The sequence below is a fragment of the Anopheles arabiensis genome, chromosome 2, assembly GCF_016920715.1.
Source record: "Anopheles arabiensis isolate DONGOLA chromosome 2, AaraD3, whole genome shotgun sequence".
Taxonomy (NCBI): Eukaryota; Metazoa; Arthropoda; class Insecta; order Diptera; family Culicidae; genus Anopheles; species Anopheles arabiensis.
Window position 1 is genome coordinate 79,278,116 of NC_053517.1, and position 20,105 is coordinate 79,298,220.

The 20,105-nt window shown below is 46.9% G+C and overlaps 1 protein-coding gene and 1 pseudogene across 1 annotated transcript; one reads left to right on the forward strand and one right to left on the reverse strand.

Annotated features, from left to right (window-relative positions):
• Positions 1-3,653: 3,653 nt before the first annotated feature.
• On the forward strand, positions 3,654-5,432 carry LOC120898740 (annotated as a pseudogene).
• A 116-nt stretch (positions 5,433-5,548) lies between these two features.
• On the reverse strand, positions 5,549-8,531 carry LOC120897167 (transcription factor grauzone-like). Its single transcript, XM_040301830.1, has 3 exons — positions 8,231-8,531; positions 7,534-8,130; positions 5,549-7,433 (listed from the first exon to the last, which is right to left on the reverse strand). The coding sequence occupies exons 2-3, from the start codon at positions 7,642-7,644 to the stop codon at positions 5,946-5,948; spliced, it is 1,599 nt and encodes a 532-aa protein (XP_040157764.1). The 5' UTR covers positions 7,645-8,130; positions 8,231-8,531; the 3' UTR covers positions 5,549-5,945.
• Positions 8,532-20,105: the final 11,574 nt, after the last annotated feature.

Here is a 20,105-nt window from a genome sequence, read left to right on the forward strand (position 1 = left end):
CATGCCACGAATGCGCTCAAACGGTCTCAGCACCTCCTAAGTTCAATCAACACCATTGGGAATATCCATCTAACCCTTGGGAGCGTGTGCATGTTGACGGGACCCTCGACGAGCTATTTGCATCCTATGGAGCCCCCCTAACTGTTGTAACAGACAACGGAACACAATTCACTGCAGCAGAGTTCACCACATTTCTTCAACGAAGCGGTGTCAAGTTCCACAAACGCTCTGCTCCATATCATCCGGCAACCAATGGGCAAGCAGAGAGATACGTTCAGACAGTTAAGCGAGCTTTGAAGGCTATGCATTCTTCCAGCACTACACTCCAAGCTAACCTGAATGAGTTCCTGCTCCAGTACCGCAAAGTCCCGCACAGTGAAACAGGTGAACCACCAGCAAAGCTTTTCCTAGGGCGAAACATCCGTTCACGTCTCGACCTGGTTCGACCACAATCCGTCCAGACAAGAACAGCAGAGAAGCAACGAGACGCTTTTGAACCATCGTACCGAACATTCTTGCCCGGACAACTCGTCTACTGTCTCTCGGGAAGTTCGAGAATGTATAAGTGGATCCAAGGTACAGTGGTATCCCGACTAGGCGATCTACACTACTCCATCAACTGCAATGGTAACCAGATGAATCGCCACGAAGATCAGATGCGACCAGCCCTAGACGAGAACAGGACAGAACAGCCGCGAAGTGTACCTGTACCAACTCAGACTCCGGAGGTACACCATCACCGCAGGCACTACTACGGGTCAACCAACTCTCCACAAACATCGAGTGTCCCCGTTTCATCTCGGACAGTCTCCGTGTCATCAGACTCATCTACTTCGTCCGATTCATCGTATGACACACCGACAGGAAGCCCGATCCGAGCCAGTGACGCCCCGCCCTTCGTCCGCCGTTCTACAAGACTGCGAAACCCGCCGTTGCGATACTCACCGTAGTCCATTTCTAAGAAGGGAGGAGGGTTATATATGAGGAGTGTAGTTGACAGTTGTGTCATAACGCCTGACAGGTTGACCCTACCTTTCGTTAGTGGTAAAATGTCATTCCTTCTTTGCACATTATTGAATTCGTTTGATTATGTTGTGGGCAGCCGTGCCGACCCCTGGACTTGCCGTGGCAGTTGCGCTGCCACCGGTCAACGTCCAGGGCGACAGTGTGTCACACACTGTCGCACACACTAAGCAGCGCAAGGCTTAGTGTGTGCCGAGCGCACAGTTAGAGTGTGTTTGCGAGCCGATCGAGCAGGAGCTCTCGGCAGGGGCGCTCGGTGCGGCTGGTGCACGGCCACCGCACTTGCGGTTTTAAAGTGTTAATTGTTTGTTCATTGTGTCTTTTATTTATTATTGTTCGTTTATAAGTGTTTTAATAAAAGTAAAAGTGTCAAACACAACAGTGGCGACGAGGATGGGATCCTCCTGCGTAAGGGGGATCCTACAAGAACCCGCGGACGCCATCGCGATCGGGCCCATCTCGCTTTTGCTGCATCATCGCAGCGGCCATCGCGTTGGCACCAGTCCCCGTGCTTGCGGGACACCGCGAACGATTTGGGTCGCCACCGCCGCCAACACCGAGGCCCCCGTCTGCCGTCCCATCATTGGCGACCACATGGGCAGCCGAGCACACACTCTCGGCGACAAGGGAGATCGTCGGGCTGCAGCCCCAGCAACGCCAGCAGCACCACAGGCGAGGCAGCTTTCCGCCTTGCTGCTGGAACATCGGATGAGGGTCATTCCATCCAGGCTGCAGCCCCCAGGTTTCATCGGGCGAGGACGCATTCCGCCCAGCTGCAGCAGCAGCAGTGCAAGTATCCATCGGCGACGAGCAATACCGCTCCGGCTCGAGCTCAGCACATCATCGGCGAGGCCCCGACTGCAGCCTCAGCATAAATGAAGGGCGATGAGCCATGCCGCCCTGGCTGCAGTCCCGTTGCAACGGGAAACACATTTTTCCCCGGCTGCAGCCAAAGCATCGTAGAAGGGCGAGGAACCATGCCGCCCGAGTATTTTCATCTCTGCCGCCCGTCATCGAAAAAAAAAAATACATCGCTGCTGCCCTGGGGCAAGGATCATCATCATCATCGTAATCATCATCGCGGCATCATCGTCATCATCATCGCGGCATCATCATCATCATCGTGGCATCTTTATCATTGCGGCATCATCATCATCGTGGCATCTTTAACATTGCGGCATCATCATCATCGTTATCATCATCGTCATCATCATCGCCGTCACACCATCGCCGCCGTCCCAGGGAGCGGCACAGCAGCAGCATCACCGCCATTGTTTGTGTCATACAGTGGAGCGCCGTTTATCCGGGTACCTTTTATCCGGTTTTCCGTTTATCCGTGCTGTTGAGAAATGACAGTTCAATACAAAAGTGATATTGCGTTATGAGGAGGGTATTTGAAAAAGCGGTTATAAGAGCACATTGTCAAAACAAAAAACACTATAATTAATGGCAAATTTTAAATATTCTCTTTGTAAAAACATGAAGTTAATTAAAACTGAGTTATTTTTATCAAAAAATAAGATAAATTTCCAAAACATAACCAAAAATTGGTGATAAAATATATCATTTGACTCATTATCCGTGATATTCGCTTATCCGGGCAAGGTCAAGTCCCCAAATAGCCAGAATTGCTTAAGCAGCTCATTTTGGCACGCTAAAGATCGCTGCTCTAATTCGCCTTTTGCAGTAGATAAACAGCATCAAAGTTCTATGTGGGTCTTTCAAACAGCGCCTAAGCAGCTTCCTTATGCCACGATGCCAGGGATTATTTTTCTTTGTGTTTTATTTTCAAGCAAGCGTCATCGATGAAATAAACAACAAGATTTGTTTCGTTTAAACACATATGTATATTTTTAAATCCTTTGTATTGATGAATTACACAAAATTTTACACAATTTACTGATAATTCACAATCACTTCACTCAATATTCATTCTTCAATTAACGAATCTAACTTGTGCAGCAGCAATGAGATTATTGCCGGCGTCCGTCTTTGACACTTTGACAAGAGCCGCCTTGTACCGATGTCATGCATTAAAAAGCTATAAAGTTCCACCAAGTTCAGTACTCTTTCTTAACAAGCCTTCAAGTTCCATCATGAACCCTACACATAGTGCTAATCAGCCGCAAAGTTCCAAAGAGTACCATGTGCCTGTTAAAAAGCTCCATAGTTCCGCAAAGTATCGTCTATTTCTTAATCAGCCACAAAGTACAACATCGGAACGATTTTTCGTTAAACAGCCCTAATTCAGCTATAAAGTACGAGCTGGCTATTTGGGGTCCCGAGAAGCCCGGATAAACGGCGCTCCACTGTATATGTTCTATTTATTTTGTATGTTTAATAAGTGATTAAATAAAGTACAAAAGTTCTAACAATCACGTGCAGACGAACAATCAACGGGTTCACAGTTTTTTTTCCAAATTTAAGGCACTATTAAGTCATTCTCGATTTGCAAGCGGATTTAAATTAATTTTCGTAATTCGACCTCCAATTTGCAAAAGCAGCATTTTAAAATTTGAGAATCCTTGGTGAAACTTTTCAACCACTTCAAGGGTTTACGTGAAACGTTTCAATGCAGCGCTGCAGGCGAACGTCAGTCGAAAGAAATGACACAAATAAACAAACAAATATACGCTTGCTGCCTGTAGTGGACTAGCGCCGATTTTTTCTAATCGGCAAAGCGGCACACAATGTGGGAAAAATGTCGTTTATGTTTAAAGAAAATAGGTGCCAGATAGGGAGCGTCCATCACCGACCACGAATTTGGCGCCATGCTGAGCCGTGTGTTCACCTTCCCGGTATGTGTGCATTTTTCTCACCTGCTTCATTGGTGCTGATTTCTCTGTGCTGTATTGTTTTAGGTTGCCGTTACCGAATCCGTTTTGCTGGTAAATGTTTGTTTCAAATGTGAGTTGACGGTGCGAAACTTTAACGCCTTTAGTGAAGAGGTCGAGGCAAATCAGAACGTTTTGTTAAGAGAGTTAATGGTGGAGGAGAAAGGTAGGAAACTGGATGATGTTCCACATGGCACGGTTGAAAAGGAAGAGCATACTCAAGTAATCTCATCACGAGAGCCAACTGTGGAGCCAAAAGGACGGGAAGTGGAAGATGTTAAACATGGCCATTCACTGACAAAGCCTGTCCTAGATCAAGAATCTGAAACAAATGAAAAAAAGCCTGTGGAAAAGCTCGCTGATGATGATGATGGGACCGCCAGTATGCTGCCCATAGAGGATATGGAAGTGCTGCTAAAAGAACAGCTGGATGATGACTTTTCCTCGGACGACAACAACAGCACAACGCACACCGATGACAAAACCCCGAACAGTCGCAGCAAAAAGCCCGACCTGCACGAGAACGATCGCATCATTATGGAGTTTTTCGAGATGCGCTGCGAGCTCTGCCCGAAACAGGCCGAACAAAGCTTCGATCGGTTCTACACGCTGCAGCGGCACTATCGCGTGACGCACCAGTGTCGTGGATTTTTGCGCTGCTGCGGCAGAAAGCTTTACCGTCGGTTTCGCGTCATGGAACACATCCAGTCACATCGCGGCACGATCCGGTGCGGGATTTGCGACAAGCCGTTCAAAAGCAAGAGCTACCTGATGCGCCACAATGCCGAGCAGCACGTGGCCGACGGACCGTCCTTCGCCTGCCACCACTGTGAGCGAACGTTTCACACCCAGCGGCAGCTGAATCAGCACCTGCCCGCGCACGAAACGACGGTGTGCAAGATCTGCGGCAAAACGGTGAACGTCCGGTACCTGAAGCAGCATACCGCACTGATACACGGCACGGTACGCCAGGGCTACATGTGCGATCTGTGCGGGAAGAACTTTTCCAGCAGCTTGGCGCTGGACCGGCACATCAAGCAGCACCAGGGCATCGAGACGATCGAGAAGCTAGACTGTCCGCACTGTGGCAAGCAGCTGAACGGGAAGTACAACCTGCAGAAGCACGTGCGCTGCATGCATGTGGAGGCGGGCAAGAGTTACCGGTGCGAGGTGTGCGGCCACTTCAGCCCGAACAGTGTGGCGCTGGAGAACCACAAAAACGGGTGCACACGGGCGAACACTTTGAGTGTGGGGAGTGTGGCAAGCGGTTCAAGCAGAAGATTTACCTGACGGAGCACGTGGCGGCGCTGCACACGCGCAAACCGCTGTACGCGTGCGAGTTTTGCGAGGCTACGTTCAAGTCGAGGGCGAACTACTACACGCACCGGAAGACCCGGCACCGGGCAGAGTGGGAAGCGCTCAGGGAGGAGAGGAAACAAGGGGAGGGCAAGAGATTGTTTGCCGCGGCGGATGTGATCACTGGAGTCGTCTAGGGAATGGTTTGTTTTTGGAGATGTGTACGAGGTTTTGCTTTGTTTGTAATTACGAAAAGATTAAATTATTTTAATGCAATTCGACCTATTTGATATTAAATTGAATATTTGCAAAAGCACGCAAAATGGATTTTTTTTATAAAATGGAAATTAATCCAAAATGAAAGAAATATGAAGAAAAAAAATATTGTTGTTTTTATGTGATTTTTTCATTTTATTTTTCAATTGTAATTGAAAATCCTTTTTTGTGGTTGCTTAATTTGTGCATCTGTTGACAGTTTTGTTAAATAATGATGCATCTTTCCCACCGAAGCATTATCTCCGAATCAACTCCCATTGTGGAACCATCTCAGTCGGGACCTCTTGTTCTTGTGGACAGGTCTAAAACCATTTCACAAAGTGGAACTGTTCGGTGTAATTCCACTCACATGACCAGCATACAAATGTGTATCATTGCACTAGAAAATCACGATTTTGTATAGTTAAATAGCATTCGACCTTAAACTTTCTTAAATCCATACGTGACACCTAACTTATGATGGGAGTTGGGAATATTAGTATGTGCGCTACATAGAGAAGCTAAGCTAAGCCTATTTTACAAACTAACTGCCTGTTCCTGCTGCTGTTGCTGCTGCTGCTGCTGCTGCTGCTGTTTCCGGCGCTCTTCCCACTCCACCGGATGTTTGTTCTTGCGGTGGGAGTATTTGTTCGCGTTCGAGTTGAATGTAGCACCGCACACCTCGCAGGAGTAGAGCGGTTTGCGGGTGTGCAGGGCGGCCACGTGCTCCTTCAGGTAGAGCTGCCGCTTGAACAGCTTGCCGCACTCCTCACACTTAAACCGCTCCTCCACGTGCACGCACTGCTTGTGGTTGGCCAGCGCCCGGCTGTTCGGGTACTGCTGCGAGCAGATATCGCACTGGAACGTTTGGCCCGCCTCCATGTGCACCAGCTGTAGGTGCACCTTGAGCGCTCGCTTGCTGTTGAGCCACTTGTGGCACACCTCGCACTGCATCTGTTTGGTCACCTCCAGCCCGAGGTGTTGCTTAACGTGCCGCTCGAACGCCGGCCGGCTGCGGAACTCGCGCCCGCAGCTGTCGCAGATGTGGTTCTCCCTGTTGCCGTGCATGTTGATCATGTGCGTGCGGAGGGAATGCGCACTCGCCAGCTCCTTCCCGCAGATCGTACAGTTGACCCGCACGTGCGACACGATGTGCGCCTTCAGGTGGCACTCCAACGCGTACGACTGATGGCACTGGGTGCACTTGTACGGCCGATCTTCAGGCTGCCCGTGGACGCGGCTCCTGTGCACCAGCAGGTAGCTTCGGCTGCTGAACGTTTTGTTGCACTCCTCGCACCGCACCATGCTCGAGCCGACGTGGTAGGACAGATGCTCCAGTAACCGGTACTGTTTGTAGAACGTGCGCCCGCAGCACTTGATGTAGCCGCGCGTTCGGTGCGTTTGATAGTAGTGTTTCTTCAGTGCGTTGAACGATTCCAGCCGCTCCTCGCACATCTCGCACTTCATGTCGTAAAACTCGCGCAGCTTTTGGTTGGTTTCGTTCGTCGCCTGGCCCCGCCGCACCACGATGGGAGATTTTTTCTTCTGCTCACCGGGCGACCTCGTGCCTGCCTCACTTTTCGGGGACCGTCCGCGCCGTGTCGTTCTCGTGCGGTCTGCCGTGTCCGTCACGCGTTTCGACCTCCGGGGTTTCACCTCGTACTCACTGTCGTCTGAATTATTGTTGCTGGCAGCGCTGCTGCTCGGAGGATTGTACTCGTCCTCCAGCTTCATCCCATCGTCGAGATCACTGTCTATGGCCAGCACGTCCAGCTGCTCGTCATTTTTACAGCTCTCCTTCGGCGCACCTTCAACCGGTTCCACTTCTACGAACGGCAGCTCAAACACGTCATAGTCGGCATCCGGGGCGGGCTCTACCTTGACCTCTTCGAAATACTTCTGATGCTGGGTCGACCACAGCTGATCCTGGTTGCTTTTCACCTGCTCATGGTAGGTGTGGAAATCGGACACCCTTGCCTCACACTGCACGCACACCGTCGATGGGAATGCTTCGATTGAGGTGATCTGAAAACGGAAGGGAATCGTTAATAGCATTTCGTTGTTTTTGTAAACAAATGGCCAGGCGTGCTGGAAGCACATTTCAACGCCTGCTTTCGATACCTACCGGGAAGCTGAACAGTGTTTTAAGCTTTTCTCTAAAACCCTCCTCCTCGATGGTGGCGTTTGAGCGTTGATTTTCCAGCCGAGCCAAACATAATCGACACTTTTCGTCCATCGCTGGCTGCTGTACGCGTTTGCTGTAGGCGTTTGTTTATGGTGATATGTCAACAAATGAACGATTCCGTTTTGACAGCACAGCGGCGCACTAACACCAGTGAAAGGCGAACGTCCTTGCGCGCACGCACACCACTACTACTACCGCGTTGCTATGTACACGCGTTATGGACATGTTCAATTAAGCTGTTTGCTCAATTAGCGAAATCAATTGCCAGACAGGTAATTTGCCACGGGGTTCCTTTATTTTAACACACCTATGGCCAAGATTTCTTCGCCTCATGGGAACATCTCAGCCAACGAGGGAACATCGGTCGCTGATTATTTTAACCGCTTTGAGTGGGCGCTTCAGCTAAGTAAAATCCCGGAAATACAGTATGCGGATTATGCTCGTGTGCATATGGGAGCCGAGCTAAACACGTCGCTAAAATTTTTAGTCGCACCAAAACAACCAAAAGAAGTGCCATATTCAGAAATGCGGGAAATTCTAGTAGTTCATTGGGACCAGAAAAAGAATAAATTCGTAGAAAGTATTAAATTTCGAACCATCGTGCAACAACGAGACGAATCGATTGCACAGTACGTACTCCGGTTAAAGCAAGGTTCAGCAAATTGCTAATACGACAATTTTTTGTCTAAAAAGCTCATCGAGCAAATGTTACATGGATTGACAGTGCGCGACATCTGTGACGAGATAGTTGCAAAGAATTCATCCACATTTCAAGACGCTCTCGATGTAGCCCTCGCGTTAGAAGCAACTCGCAATATTGCTCGAGACATTAACACGTCGCAACCAGCTTCTGAATCTACTAACAAGCTTTTGTGTTTTGAGCTTTTGTACTTAAATATTTTATTACACTCATACAACATACAAAATAAATAAGATACACAATACACTTTAAAATAACAAGTGCGGTGGCCGCGCACCAGCCGCACCGAGCGCCCCTGCCGAGAGCTCCTGCTCGTTCGGCTCGCAAACACACTCTAACTGTGCGCTCGGCACACACTAAGCCTTGCGCTGCTTAGTGTGTGCGACAGTGTGCGTGACACACTGTCGTCCCCTGGACGTTGACCGGTGGCAGCGCAACTGCCACGGCAAGTCCAGGGTCGGCACGGCTGCCCACAACACAAGCTAGGCTACGAAAAGCCAAATGTATAAAAGCCATACACGCGTCGAAACACGACAAACAAGCAGCATGCAAACTCGCCAGAGAACACCGCATTCAACAATACACACGGTAACCAGCCAGTAGCTTGTAATGGCTGTGGAGGTCCACACCTCCGAAGCGAGTGTCGTTTCCGTAGCGCCAAATGTAACAATTGCCATAAGAAAGGTCATATTGCTAAGGTCTGCAAATCGGGTAAGTCCAACCATCACATTTCACAACAAGATATCTCTTCGCCCTCCGGTAGTATTGATCAAGTGCAACGGCTTAACCGTATTCATAACTTTTATGTTCTAACACTTGTATTTATTTAGACACTTATACAACGTACTTACTTACTTACTTATCCGGCGCTACAACCGCTTTGCGGTCTTGGCCTGCCTCAGGAGTGTCCGAAACCGCTCACGGTCTCGCGCCTTCGTCTGCCAGTCCGTTATCCCGGCCTTAATGGCGGACGCCTCCACGCCATCTTGCCACCTCAATTTGGGCCTACCACGCCTCCTCTGTCCTTGTGGACGGCCTAAAAAGACTTTACGGGCTGGGTCGTCCGTTTCCATGCGTATAACATGGCCAGCCCACCGGAGCCTGGCGAGCTTTATACGCTGTACGACAGTGAGGTCGCCGTACATCTCGTATAGCTCGTCATTATAGCGGCTCCTCCATTGTCCTTCCACACATACGGGGCCAAGTATCCTTCTGAGCATCTTCCTCTCGAACGCGGCTAAGAGGGTTTCGTCAGATTTGGACAGTGTCCATGTCTCAGAGGCGTATGTGAGCACTGGTACTATATAGGTACTATATAGTCCCAGCTTCGTCCGTCGCGACAGGTTCTTTGAGGTGAACTGCTTTTTCAGGCTGTAGAATGACCGGTTGGCAGCCAGCATCCTTGCGCGCAACTCAGCTTCCGTGCTATTGTCGTTGCTGACCTTTGATCCCAGATAGGTGAATTGTGGGACGACTTCAAAAGTGCGTTCACCTATCTGCACGTCACGCCTACGTAGATTCTGATTATTTGTTGGCGGGCCCGCTGATGTTGCCACCATCAGTTTGGTCTTTGCCTCGTTTATCTGCAATCCGAGGTTCTCTGCCGCCTGCTCGATCCCTTGGTAGGCTTCTGCTACATAGGAGAGCCGCAGACCAATGATGTCTATATCATCAGCGTATGCCAGGATCTGGGTTGACTTATAGAAGATGGTTCCCGTAGTCTCCACCCTCGAGTCGCGGATGGCCCTCTCTAGCGCCAAGTTGAATAGGAGACAGGCAAGCCCGTCCCCCTGGCGCAGACCCTTGGTGGTAGCAAAAGGTCCTGAGAGTTTTCCATCCACCCTCACCTGGCATGTGACGTTGGTCATAGTCATTCTAACTAGCCTTATCAGTTTGGCCGGGATTCCAAAAGAGCTCATAGCGTCGTACAGTTTTACCCTGGCTATGCTATCGTATGCGGCTTTGAAGTCTATGAAGAGATGGTATGTGTCGTTTTTGTATTCAGCCATCTTCTCCAAGATCTGCCGCATGGTGAAGATCTGATCAGTGGTTGATTTTCCGTTTCGGAATCCTCTTTGATAGTTTCCAACTATCTCTTCGACGTGCGGGACAAGACGATCCTGAAGGATCAGCGAGAATATTTTATAGGCGGTATTCAACACCGTAATACCCCTGTAGTTGTTGCAGTCCAACCTATCTCCCTTCTTGTATATGGGGTAGATGATGCCGAGATTCCAATCACAAGGCATCGATTCGCTATCCCACACCTCAGTAACAATTTGATGAATACAACGTACATAATAAATAAAACATAAATGAAACAATCACAATAAAACGTATACTGTACGGTGGCCGCGCACCAGCCGCACCGAGCGCCCCTGCCGAGAGCTCCTGCTCGATCGGCTCGCTAACACACTCTCTGCCGTGTACACTGTCGTCCTCCTGGACGTTGACCGGTGGCAGCGCAACTGCCACGGCAAGTCCAGGGGTCGGCACGGCTGCCCACAACAATAACATACCGTCGAGTGAGAAAAAATGGTTGATGTTAAGATCGATGGTAAATCGCTGAAGATGGAGCTTGATACCGGTGCACCTTGCGCAATCGTATCAGAAGCAACCCTCAAATCAATTAAACCACATTTCACCTTGCAGACAAGCGACAGACAATTTTCTAGTTATACCGGGCATCGCATCAGCTGTATTGGTAGGATGAATGTCAATGTGACGATTGCAGCCACAACGCGAAAGGAGCAACTCTATGTAGTGTCCGGAGCACACGATTCACTCCTGGGACGGCGAATGGATCTCTCACTTTGCAGATCAGATCGATTTAAATCGTATGTTCTCCTCGCGTACATCCATCCATACAGTGTCAAATAGCACGTTATCTCCAAATTTCAGAAACGCAGCTAACAAGATTATTAGACGGCTATGCTGATGTTTTCAGTGAGTCTCCGGGTAAACTGACAGGTCCCCCGGCAAAAGTACACTTGAAAGAATATGCAACACCAGTGTTTGCTAGAGCACGCGACGTTCCCATCGCGCTGCGAGAAAGGTATGCCAGAGAAATCGACAGTAAAATAAATTCCGGTTTTTACGAAAAGGTCAAATATTCGGAGCGGGCATCTCCTACACACGTGGTCGTTAAGAAAAACGGTAAGCTGAGGATAACAGGTAATTACAAACCTACCGTAAACCCTTTAATGATAATAGACGAACATCCTATTCCTCGAATTGAGAGTATTTTCAACCGAATGAAAGGTGCTACTCTATTTTGCCATTTGGATGTTACCGACGCATATACGCATCTTCCCATAGACGAACAGTTTCGTCATGTCCTAACCCTTAACACCACAACTCATGGGCTCATACGACCAACCAGAGCAGTATACGGTGCCGCCAACATACCCGCAATCTGGCAACGTCGAATGGAAGAAGTTCTCTTAGGCCTTACAAATGTCGTTAGCTTCTATGACGACATTATCGTTTTCGCGAAAGATTTTGAAGAGCTTTTACAAGCCTTAACAAGTATCCTAGGCAGAATCAAGGAAAGTGGTCTGAAACTTAACCGATCTAAATGTGTCTTTGCCACACCATCACTCGAGTGCTTAGGTCACCGAATCGATCGCGAAGGTCTTCACAAGTCGACGAAACACATTGAAGCGATCCGAGACGCACCAAGACCGTCTTATCCCGAACAATTACAGCTATTTTTGGGTAAAGCCACATACTATTCAGCGTTCATACCAGATTTGGCAACAAGAGCAAAGGTATTGCGTGAGATATTATCAGCAGATCGTTTTGAGTGGACGGCTGAAGCCGAAGAAGCCTACCGCGATATCAAAAACATTTTAATTTCACCACAAGTCCTTACTCAGTATGACCCAACACTACCATTGATATTAGCTACTGACGCAAGCAAGACGGGTCTCGGAGCAGTGCTCTCCCATCGACTCAGTAACGGGGTAGAAAGACCCATTGTTATATACAACATTGACAGCTATGGCATGTTGGCAGCTCTGCGACTGCTCGAACGAGCAGCACTGCTCGAAACAGGAAGGGAGCGAATGAAATGTCATGCATACAAGGAACTGAATAAAGAAAACGCGTGTAACATTTGTACTGCATCAAAAATACAATAATTTGGCGACGAGAAAAGGGAATTATACGTTTTCAGTTACTTAAACAGTTCCCTACGTTGGTGAGAAGGAGCATTTACCGTTATTACTTCTATCGGTGCTACGAATACGGTGAATTTTGATGCTGTTGGCGGTACTACGTCTGGCGTTGCTACTGCTGCCGGAGCGTCAGCTGGATTGATTACGGGACGAGCTGCTACCATTTTTTTGCTACTACCGGAGATACTACTGCTGCTCCTACTACTCTTACTGTTGCTGTGACTGCTACTGCTTGTATATCGATGCAACCACAAACCGTGGCGAGCGCTGGATCTTCCACACCTACTGCTTCTTCTTCTTCCGGTACCAACGCAAAAATGGCTAATATGTGTGTTTTCGAGCCTTTCAACCCCGTGTTATCATCGTTCGATAGATGGATGGAACGGCTAAAAATTTGGTTTAGAATCAACCAAATTGGAGATGGCGATAAAAAGGACTACCTTCTACATTACATGGGCGGCCCTACGTACGACGTATTATGCAACAAGCTGCAAAACGCCGATCCCTACACGAAGTCATTCGACGAAATCGTTGCACTCCTGAGAAATCACTTCAACCCTGCACCGCTAGAAATCCTAGAAAACTTCAAGTTTACTAGCCGTAAGCAATTGGAGAACGAATCATTGAGCGAATACTTAATGGAGTTAGAGAAGCTGGCTAAAAGCTGCAATTTTGATTCGTACTTAGACAAAGCGCTGAGAAATCAATTTGTCTTTGGCATTCGGAATCGTGGAATACAGTCACGATTGCTGGAAGTACGCGATCTTACACTATCCAAAGCCAAGGACATTGCGTTTGGAATGGAAATGTCATTGCGTGGGACCGAGGAAATGCATGGAACCAGCCCGAGATGTGAAGTGCAACAAGTTACGGCCAATACAAAGAAAATATCATCGACAAACAACGGTCAACAGCGAAAGTGCTACAGATGCGGCGATACAAATCACATGGCTAATAGATGCCAGCACAAGCAAACGGTTTGCAGCGCTTGTGGGAAAAGAGGACATCTACAAAAAGTGTGTTTGTCTCGCCACAACAACAGGCGTCAGGAGAACACACATTATTTGGAGGAAAACGACCCAAAGGATGTTCTTCATGTGAGCACGGTCCAGAATCATGCTGGTAAGTTTTTGTTGAATCTGAGGGTCGGTCAAGGTGTACTAACATTCGAGGTCGACACTGGATCGCCGGTATCATTGATAAACATAAAGGACAAACAAAAACATCTCAAAGACATAGAAATTTTGCAAACGGACTTAAGACTAGTAAGCTATTCGGACAATGACATAAATGTGTTGGGAAAATTATTGGTCACAGTAGTGGTAGAGGGAAGAAAACTCGTATTGCCACTGTATGTAACGAAGTCCAACAAACACCCCTTGCTGGGACGTGATTGGTTACGTGCATTAAATTTAGATTTTAATCGCATTTTCAAATCTGGCACACACACTGTTTCATACTGCGATAGGGATGATGAATGCAAGTACAGTGCATTAAATGCCTTACTTCAGAAATATCCATCAGTATTCAGTAAGGAAATTGGAAAAGTAAAAGGAATTCAAGCTTCACTAACAGTACGGGAACATACAAAACCTGTGTATATTAAAGCAAGACAGGTGCCGTTTGCGCTTCGTGATGCAGTTGATAAAGAAATTAATCAATTTGTAAATGATGGTGTATGGGAGCGCGTAGACCATTCTGAGTGGGCGACTCCTGTCGTTGTGGTAAAAAAAGCTGGTGGTAAGGTACGGTTATGCGGAGACTATAAAATCACCTTAAACCCAAATTTAATGGTGGATGAGCACCCTCTCCCTACAATTGAGGAACTTTTTGTGACTATCGCTGGGGGTAAGACATTCTCTAAAATAGATCTATCCCAAGCATACTTACAACTTGAAGTACGACCAGAGGATAGAAAATTTCTCACCCTTAGTAAACATAGAGGATTGTTCCAGCCATCAAGGCTCATGTATGGTGTTGCGTCTGCCCCAGCTATTTTCCAGCGTCTGATGGAGGAGGTGTTACAAGGAATAGAAGGAGTGACAGTTTTTATAGATGATATCCGTGTTACTGGGCCAGATAGTGAAACCCACTTACAGAGGTTGGAATCGGTATTGCAAAGGTTGGACAAGTACAATTTGCGAGTGAATAGGGATAAATGCGATTTTTTCGCCAAGCAAATCGAGTATTGCGGCTATATGGTTGATAAAGATGGCATTCACAAAGTTCGTAATAAAATAGACGCTATTCAGAATATGCCCATTCCTAAGAACAGGGATCAAGTACGATCATACGTAGGTTTGATAAACTATTATGGAAGATTCTTTCCAAATCTTAGCACGACTTTATACCCACTTAATAACTTATTAAAAGAAGATGTTCCATTCCAATGGACAAAGGAATGCGAAAGTTCATTTAAAGCCGTTAAAAAAGAAATGCAATCTGATCGATTTCTCGTTCATTATGATCCTTCACTACCAGTGACTTTAGCAACGGACGCTTCGCCTTACGGAGTGGGAGCGGTCCTTAGTCATCAATACCCAGATGGTACGGAACGGCCAATTCAATACGCGTCCCAAACTCTCAATAGAACACAACAAAAGTATTCGCAAATCGATAAAGAAGCGTACTCGATCATTTTTGGTATTCGAAAATTTCATCAATACCTTTATGGTCGTAGATTTATTTTAATAACCGATAACAAACCGATCAGTCAAATATTCTCGGAAACTAAGGGACTTCCTACTATGTCAACTATACGTATGCAGCATTATGCAGCATTTCTTCAAGGTTATGATTACATCGTGCGACATCGTCGTTCATCAGAACACTGCAATGCCGACGCCATGTCTCGGTTACCGACATGCACGACTGATCCCATGAATGAAATAGAAGAACCTGATTTTATTGAAGTCAATGCCATCGAAACATTACCCCTCACTGTTGATGAGTTAAGTTCAGCTACAATTGCAGACGATACTGTCCGTGAATTGCTTCGAGCCTTAAGAATGGGAAAGAGCATTGATGCTAAATTCCGATTTGGCATAGATCAGAATGAATTTAGTTTACAGAAGGATTGCTTACTCCGCGGTACTCGTGTTTATGTACCTCCTGCTCTACGTAAAAATGTTTTAAAAGAACTTCACTCGACACATTTCGGGATTTGCAGAATTAAGTCTCTAGCCAGGAGCTATTGTTGGTGGGAGGGCATTGATAAAGACATCGAAAATGTGGTTAAGGATTGTCAATCCTGCCAAGTGTCGAAAGCTAATCCTCCTAAAACATCATTCCACTGTTGGAATACTCCAAATGAACCATTTCAAAGAGTTCACGCAGATTACGCAGGACCGTTTATGGGATATTACTATCTGATTTTAATCGATGCCTATTCTAAGTGGCCTTCGGTTTATGTAGTAAACAACACAACTACTGATACAACAATACGAGTGTGCAGGGAGTTTTTCAGTACTTTTGGAATCCCATCTGTGTTTGTTAGTGACAATGGGCCCCAATTCACTTCAGCTGATTTTACAAAATTTTTAAAACTAAATGGAATAGTACATAAGCTTATTGCTCCATACCATCCGGCCACTAATGGACAAGCTGAACGGTTCGTACAAACAATGAAGTCCAAATTAAAATCTTTAAATTGCGATCGTTCTCAAGTCCATAGTGAAATATGCAATATCCTTTTAAACTATCGCAAAATGATTCATCCTGCCACTGGTTTCTCTCCTTCAATGATGGTGTTTGGTCGACAGATTCGTTCAAGATTGGATCTTATGATTCCATCGGATGACCCTGAGAGGAGTGAAATTCAGAATAAAATTCGAGATCTGTAGCAGAGCGGAAGTAGGTGCTTTATTTCCGGGGGAAGAGCTGTTATATACAACATTGACAGCTATGGCATGTTGGCAGCTCTGCGACTGCTCGAACGAGCAGCACTGCTCGAAACAGGAAGGGAGCGAATGAAATGTCATGCATACAAGGAACTGAATAAAGAAAACGCGTGTAACATTTGTACTGCATCAAAAATACAATACCCATAGCTTATGCAAGCTGTACAATGTCGGCGACGGAACAACGCTATCCGGTTATCGACAAAGAAGCTCTCGTTATCGTTTGGGCAGTCAAGAAGTTTTGTGTTCTTTGGTTAACGTATATTTCTAAAAGTAACACATTAAAATATTAGTATAATATAAATAACAACACGATATATTAAAACGGTAAGGAAGCGATACTGTCTCGTCGACGGTCGGTACAGGAGAGAGCCTTTCTCCCGTTCGCTCTCCAGCATCCCGGTGCACACGTCATCAAGGTGACCAGCAACTGTCACCTATGAGAGGCACATATTTCGTGGTAAACACAGGCTCCCAACATCCCCCCTTCTTTAGATTCGCTTGTACGCTGCCATCCACTGAGGTGATCTTCGAACCCGCGAAGATCGACGTAGAGGTTGTACAGGCGAAGGCGTGCCACTGTCAGCCGTTTCAAACCCTGGCGAGGTCGGTGACAAGAACGCTTTTGCAGACCGCTGCAATGATGATGACGATGAAGTTGGGGACGATGACGATGGGGCTGGAGACGATGACGATGGGGCTGGAGACGATGACGATGACGGTGAAGCTGGGCACGATGACGATGGTGATGACGATGACGATGAAGATGGGGACGATGATGATGATGATGATGATGATGACGTTGGGCACGATGACGATGAAGAAGACGTACAATCTTTTGCAGTTTCTGCCACATGTTGACTAGTAGTTTGATAAGCGTCTGGATAGTGGACTTCCTCAACCATGTTCCATGCATCTAACAACACATTCAAAGGCAACGACGTATTTGAAGTGTTATCCAGCTGGGCTGCGACCTTACTGGTGTTATTTCTATCAACTCGTTTCTGCAACTGGTTAACGTGTGAACGTATCTTCCTGTTTTGCTCAATAGTTACTTCATACATCACTCTACCGATGCGTCCGCTGATCATACCTGGAACCCATCTCCAGCTATTCCGACGATATTGCTTTGCATACACCAGGTCGTTCATCTTAAATTTTGTCGGATTACCTTCTGATACAGGATCTAATCTTTGTGGTGGACGTAGCAGTTCCAAGCAAGTTCTTATCTTTCGGCTGAACATCAATTCAGCAGGCGATTTCTGCTCCAACAGTTTGCTCGGCGTACTCCTGTATGTCAATAGAAAGGTATCTAATGCTTCTGATACGCTACTTCCCCCTTCTCTTATCTTCTTAAGCGCCCTTTTGAAGGTGTCGACGAACCTTTCCGCCTGTCCGTTCGACTGCGGATGAAAGGGTGCCGTACGGATATGCTCAACACCATTTGTGTTACAGAACTCTGCAAAGTCTGCGCTTGTGAATTGAGTTCCATTATCGCTCACGAGGACAGTTGGCATACCGAAACGTGCAAATATATTGCGAAGAATGCGAATGGTGGCTGTTGATGATATTGTCTTAGTAGGGATGATTTCCGGCCGCTTTGAAAAAGAGTCGATCGCTAGCAGAAAATAATCACCCTCGATAGGACCAGCATAGTCCACATGCACTCGCTGCCACGGCGCATTCGCTTTCATCCAACAGATTGGTAAACTGGATACAGGTGATTTGGCTGCCATTGCACACTGTCGACACGATTTAACAAGGCTCTCAATCTCCGAATCAAGGCCAGGCCAGTACACATAGCTTCGAGCCAGGGCCTTCATCCGTTCTATCCCTGGATGGCCTAGGTGTAGCTGCTGCAAACATTTGTATCGCTGCGACGATGGTATTATCAACCTTTCTCCAAAAAGGAGACAATCACCAAATGTAGATAAGGACTCACGCCTACTGTGGAAATTGCTCAAAGTCCTGTCTCTCACTGCTGCATGTGGCCATCCATTTCTAGTGAATTCATACACCTTCCGCAATTGAGCATCATTTTTCGTTTCGCGTTCAACATCACTGAACTTCAACGGTAGGGCTTTACTCACACTGTTCACAACAGATCGTAAGTCTTCTTCTATTTCAATGCTTGCGATCACGTAGTCATCTTCAGGTTTTTCATGTTTAGCTATTAGTCTCGACAACACATCGGCATTACCAAACTTGTCTGTAGGCACGTACTCCAATTGAAAATCATACAGAAGCAGCGTTAATGCATAACGCTGTAACCGGTTGGCAGTATACACTGGAATACCAGTTTTGGATCCAAATATTCGCAGCAGCGGCTTATGATCCGTTTGTAGTCGAAAATGCCTTCCATAAACCAGCCTGTGAAATTTGGTCACAGCGAATATAATAGCTAAACCCTCTCGATCTGGTTGACTATACTTTTGTTCTGTTTTGGTCAACGTCCGTGATGCATGCTGCACAACCTTGATCGACCCGTCTTTGAACCTATGACTAATAGTCGCTCCTAATGCGAAGGAAGAGGCATCCGCCGCAACTATTATCTCTTGACGCGGATCGTAGTGAGTCAGGAGCAGGTCTGATGAAAGAATTGCCTTGAACTGATCAAAAGCATCTTGACATTGTTTTGTCCACGTAAAACTCGCTCCTTCCTTAAGAAGACTATCCAGCGGATGACGTAGCATACTGATGTTTCTTACAAACTTGCCGTAATAGTTCACTGCTCCAAGGAACGATCTCACTCCTGTTACATCAGTAGGAACTTGCAAGTTGAGGATAGCTTCAATCCTAGCAGGGTCTGGTCGAAGTCCCTTCGAATCTAACAAATGGCCCAAGTACTTTATCTGCTTCTTTTGGAACGAACATTTATCCAATCGTATGGTGAAGCCATATTCCTCAATTCTTTTAAGCACAGCTCGAAGATTTTTCATATGGGCTTCTTCATTTGGTCCACCAACCACAATGTCGTCCAAATAAACAGCAACGCCACCCAGACCTGCCAGCATAACCTCCATCAGCTGCTGAAAAGCACCCGGTGCTGTTTTCACCCCTGGGGGTAATCTGTTGTACGCGTACAAACCTCTATGTGTATTAACAGTTAGCAGTTTCCGGCAAAGTTCCTCGACCTCTACTTGAAGGAAAGCATCCGAAAGGTCTATCTGGCTAAAAACCGTACAGGTGGCTAGACTTGCAAATATGTCTTGAGGAAGAGGAAGCGGGTATTGGTGAGGTTGCAGCATGTCGTTCAAGCCCGTCGAGTAGTCTCCGCACACTCGTATAGTTCCGTTTGACTTACGCACAACAACAATTGGCGTCGCCCATTCTGAATAATCCACTTTGGAAATTATTCCATCGTTTTCCAGCCGTTCAAGCTCCTTGTCCACCGCTTGAAACATCGCATAGGCTACAGGCCGCTTCGGACGAAAAACAGGCGTTGCACCTTCTTTCAGCTCCAACTGAATTTTCGCCTTAGTGCAGCAACCTAGCTTGCCGGAAAAAAGTTTTGGGAACTCCTTCTGTAATATTGCACTGCACGGTTCATCCAAACCAACGCGATTACAAACTGACGTCAGCGGCACATCCCAAAGGTTGAATATATCCATAGCATCTTTCCCAAAAAGTGCCAAATCCGCCGTAGTTACTCGAATCACGCAACTCATGCATTGTTCCGCTACGATCATGGAACCAGCAAATTCGCCTAAGATGTGCAACAATTCACCAGATGCA